Source organism: Engraulis encrasicolus, chromosome 2 (assembly GCF_034702125.1).
Source record: "Engraulis encrasicolus isolate BLACKSEA-1 chromosome 2, IST_EnEncr_1.0, whole genome shotgun sequence".
Classification (NCBI taxonomy): domain Eukaryota; kingdom Metazoa; phylum Chordata; class Actinopteri; order Clupeiformes; family Engraulidae; genus Engraulis; species Engraulis encrasicolus.
In genome coordinates this window covers 1,587,501-1,592,500 of record NC_085858.1, presented here as the reverse complement: position 1 = coordinate 1,592,500, position 5,000 = coordinate 1,587,501, and the positions used below count along the sequence as shown (strand labels likewise).

General features: G+C 46.9%; 1 protein-coding gene across 1 annotated transcript in view; it reads left to right on the top strand.

Moving 5' to 3' along the window:
* Positions 1-5,000, top strand: part of unc13d (unc-13 homolog D (C. elegans)) — a 37,901-nt gene that overhangs the window by 17,033 nt on the left and 15,868 nt on the right. Inside the window, exons 15-19 of the mRNA XM_063219517.1 lie at positions 66-183; positions 1,442-1,563; positions 3,159-3,249; positions 3,596-3,652; positions 3,970-4,067. Of these exons, the coding sequence (XP_063075587.1) occupies positions 66-183; positions 1,442-1,563; positions 3,159-3,249; positions 3,596-3,652; positions 3,970-4,067 (486 nt within the window). The remainder of the gene's footprint in view (positions 1-65; positions 184-1,441; positions 1,564-3,158; positions 3,250-3,595; positions 3,653-3,969; positions 4,068-5,000) is intronic.

Genomic DNA, 5,000 nt, shown 5'->3' with positions numbered 1-5,000 from the left:
TGTGTGTGTGTGTGTGTGTGTGTGTGTGTGTGTGTGTGTGTGTGTGTGTGTGTGCGCTCATGTAGGAAGTGGGTGGCCTACAGTAAGCTGTACCAGAGTTTGGAGGTGGACTCCACACTGCTGTTCCAACAGCTGACTAGTATTGAATACCACTGGGACCAGCAGGAGCTGCCTTATCAGCAGGTAAACACACACACACACACACACACACGCGCGCACACACACGCGCACACACACACACACACACACACGCACGCACGCACGCACGCACGCACACACACACACACACACACACACACACACACGCACGCACGCACGCACACACACGCACGCACACGCATGCATGCACGCATGCACACCCTTCTCCCCTGCCTACACGCGTGTATCATGTCTCTATCATGCCTATCTATCACTTGTGTCTCCGCAGAAACAGGAGTTGGGGGATTCTCCGCACTGCTTTCTGCATTATGGCCTTCAGCATAATGTCTCATGTCTTGTCTCACTCATGTCGCTATCATCTCTGTTTGATGTCGTGTTCATGTCTCTCTATAATCTCATCTATGTCTCCATAGAAACAGGAGTTGGGGGACTCTGCATGGCTTCCTGCAGTGTGGCCTGTGTCTTTATCATAATGTCTCATTCATGTGGGCAGCCGTGGCCTAGTGGTTAGAGAGTTGGTCTTTCAATCTAGGGGTTGCCGGTTCGAATCCCCCCTGACCTCTCCCTAAATCTCCATCCATGGCTGAAGTGCCCTTGAGCAAGGCACCTAACCCCACTAAACCCCTAAACTCCAGGGACTGTAACCTATACCCTGAAAAAATAACAGTTGTTGAATTGAATAAATGAAAGCGTCAGCTAAGTGAAATATGATGATGATGATGTCTCTATTATGTCTCCATCATGTCTCATCTATGTCTCCACAGAAGCAGTTGAGGGACTTTCTACATGGTTTTCTGCAGTGTGGCCTGTTTGTCTATCATAATGTCTCATTCACGTCTCATTCATGTCTCACTTTTGTCTCCATCAGGCTTGTGTCTGTCACATGGGTTCTACATTTTTTTTTCTCCTGGCTGTGCGACACTAGCTGCGCACAACTCAACCTCTGATTGTTGGAAACCGCTGTCGGTCAAAAAATGAGCTCACGTGGTTGGCTGCCAGTGTCTTGCCCCTCCTCACAACATTGTGTTTATAAACATGGTCAAGATGACCCTGATGAAGGCGTAAGCCGAAACATTGGCCTTTTTAAATGTAACTGCATGAAGTTCTGAGTGTGCGACGACCATCCTTTTTCAAGTTGAGTCTAATTGTCTGCCGTATGCACCTCAAATGGTGTGCGTTTACTGAAACCCAAGGAAAGTACAAACACGGTGAACCCATGTATAATACCTCTCTCATGTGTCACGTCTCAATTATGTCTTGTTCATGTCTCTCTTGTCCACAGAAGCAGGAGTTGGGGGATTCCCTGCATGGCTTCCTGCAGTATGGCCTGTGTCTGGTGGCCAAATACAGGGACATCTTCCTCCCCAAACCAGCCAGCACCTCACGACTACACACACTGCTCAGGTAAACACACGCACAGGAGTGTGTGTGTGTGTGTGTGTGTGTGTGTGTGTGTGTGTGTGTGTGTGTGTGTGTGTGTGTGTGTGTGTGTGTGTGTGTGTGTGTGTGTGTGTGTGTGTGTGTGTGTGTGTGTGTGTGTGTGTGTGTGTGTGTGTGTGTGTGTGTGTGTGTGTGTGTGTGTGTGTGTGTGTGTGTGTGTGTGCGTGTGTATGTGTGTGTGTGTGAGAGAGAGAGAGAAAGAGATACAGAGAGATACAGAGAAAGAGAGAGAAAGAAAGATATTTGAGAGAGTATTGAGAGTCTTGTCAATTAGTGTTAACTGTCAATAATTCAAACTGTGCATTCCAATTGGTTACTCGCTCATTCGCCTCGCTCGAAGTTAAAATATTTTATTTCAGAATCTGCCCCACATCGCATCACTCATACTCTCCTTGCCTATCCAGACCTTGCTTGGGTGGAACACATAAACATTCTATTGACTGCTCCCGCTGAGCGAGTAACTAGTAGCGATGTGTGTGAATTTAGCTTCAGAGTGATTGAGTGGTTCCATTGGAAGTATAGAATAGAATGGAGAACAAGCAGGCATTCTTTTCAATTCAACTGTCTTGAAGCGTGTGAGACCCTGGCTCCAACTGTAATTTATGCAAGTGTGTCTCTTAGAAACGCTGAGGGTAAGCGCTGATAGGACGACTCTGCCCCCAATCAGAAAACACCCAGTTCAAGTCATGCCCCACCCCTCCCACGATGGCACGGAAGACGAAATATGTTGTGATGGTGCTAATGAACCATCCATCTGATATACAATCAATGGATGGTTCTGATAGTGGTGCATTCTGTGTTCTAATCGTGTGTGTGTTCTGTGTTCTAATCATGTGTGTGTTCTGTGTTCTAACCGTGTGTGTGTTCTGTGTTCTAATCGTGTGTGTGTTCTGTGTTCTAATCATGTGTGTGTTCTGTGTTCTAACCGTGTGTGTGTTCTGTGTTCTAAGTGTGTGTGTTCTGTGTACCTCTGTATTATAGGGTGATGGGACGATTCTGATAGTGGGTGTTGTTTGTGCCTCTATATGAGGGTGATGGTCTTGGTGGTGTGTGTGCTGTGTGTTTCTGTGTGAGGGTGATGCTCTATGTGTGTATAGGGTGATGGTCTCTCTTGATAGTGTGTGTTGTGTGTGCCTCTGTATTAGGAGGATGGTCTAATCGTGTGTGAGTGTGTGTGTGTGTGTGTGTGTGTGTGTGTGTGTGTGTGTGTGTGTGTGTGTGTGTGTGTGTGTGTGTGTGTGTGTGTGTGTGTGTGTGTGTGTGTGTGTGTGTGTGTGTGTCTCTGTATTTGGAGGATGGTCTAATCGTGTGTGTGTGTGTGTGTGTGTGTGTGTGTGTGTGTGTGTGTGTGTGTGTGTGTGTGTGTGTGTGTGTGTGTGTGTGTGTGTGTGTGTGTGTGCCTCTGTATTAGGGTGATGGTCTAATTGTGTGTGTGTGTGTGTGTGTGTGTGTGTGTGTGTGTGTGTGTGTGTGTGTGTGTGTGTGTGTGTGTGTGTGTGTGTGTGTGTGTGTGTGTGTGTATGTGTCTGTGTCTGTGTGTGTGTGTGTGTGTGTATTAGGGTGATGGTCCAGATCTGCAAGACTAGAGCGTTCCAGATGCTCAACCCAGCTCAGTTTGACCTGCAGGTGGAGGTCACAGATTTTGTTAAAGTAAGAACATCAACACACGCATACACACACGCTCGCGCACACACACACACACACACACACACACACACACACACACACACACACACACACACACACACACACACACACACACACACACACACACACACACACACACACACACACACACACACACACACACACACACACACACTGCAGTTGTAGGTGTGAGATGTTGTAAGGACATCCATACATCTCAATTTATGATTCTATCCATCAGTCCACCAATTAATTAATAAGCAAATTAATGTGTGTGTGTTTGCGTGTGTGTACGTGCGTGTGTGTGTGTTCGTGTGTGTATGTGTGTGTCTGTGTGCGTGTCTTACAGACAGGTACTGAGGAGTGGTTTAACATCAAGAAGGGCCTCCACCAGCCCATGACCAAAGTGAGTACTCTCAGTCAGCCTCAATGAGTGTGTGTGTGTGTGTGTGTGTGTGTGTGTGTGTGTGTGTGTGTGTGTGTGTGTGTGTGTGTGTGTGTGTGAGTGTGTCTGTGTGTGTGTGTGTGTGTGTGTGTGTGTGTGTGTGCCCGTGCGTGCGTGCGTGCATGTGTAAGCAGTCTGTAGAAACTACATCACAAATATGCTCTTAACTGTGGTACCAGGACTCCAGGACCTGTGTGAGCTGGTTAGTGCTCTGTCTTAACGACACCATATGCACTGTTATGTGTACAGTATATATATATATATTACTGTGCTTCCAGGACCTGTCTGAGCTGGTGAACGCCCTGTCCAAACTGATAGCTGAGATCAAGGAGGACATTCGCCTCAGCAAAGACGTGTGGAACAAAGTCTTTGTCAGGTAAAGACAACCACGTTATAGACATTACCAGGGCTGGAAAGGAGAGGCTGGAGCACACTGCAGATTAGTTTTTCAAGACTTTATTATGTGCACACACCCGACATATAATAAAGTCGTGAAAAGCTAGGCCCTGCCATGGCCAACCGGCAGGGCACTCCCCTCCCATGCGGCTGACCCGGGTTTGATTCCCGGCCCGGGTCCTTTGCCGACCCCTCCCCATCTCTCTCCCAATTCGCTTCCTGTCCACCTCTCACACTGTCCTATCAAATAAAGTCAAAAGAGACCAAAAATAAATAAATCAATAAAATAAAAGTCTTTAAAAACTAAGCTGCCGTGTGCTCCAGCCTCTCCTTTCCAGTGATGTTCGTCCCACTGTGATGCACCTGCAAGATGAGGGATGATGCGTAGACTCCCATTATTACCAGGGCTGGACTGGTCATCTGGCATACAGGGCATTTTCCCAGTGGGCCAACAGCCATCAAGGGCAGATGGATGCTGTTGTTTTCCCCCGTAGAGACCGGCCCACCATTTAGATGGATGGCCCATCGGTCCCTCTTTAATATACATACCGGACTGACCCTATTATAATATCATAGAAAAGCAGGGGGGCTGTGAGGGGCTGGTATATGCCAAAAATGTCTGGGCTGTTTTTTTGATCATATGAAACATACATTACTTTACTTTACATTGTTGGTGCGTCGCCGTGCACGGCAGCAAGGTACCTTTATTTTCCATTTGGGGAATAATAAAGTTTCCTCCACTGTACTCTACTTTACTCTACTCTACTTTACTTTACTTAACAATACGTGTGGAATGTCTTTTTTTGGCTCAATCAAACAGGATTTTCTGTAAATAGCTATACATGGATGTGTGGGAATGAAACAGGCAGTACTAATCAAGATGTGTGTGAGGTGTGTGTGTTGTGTAGTAATT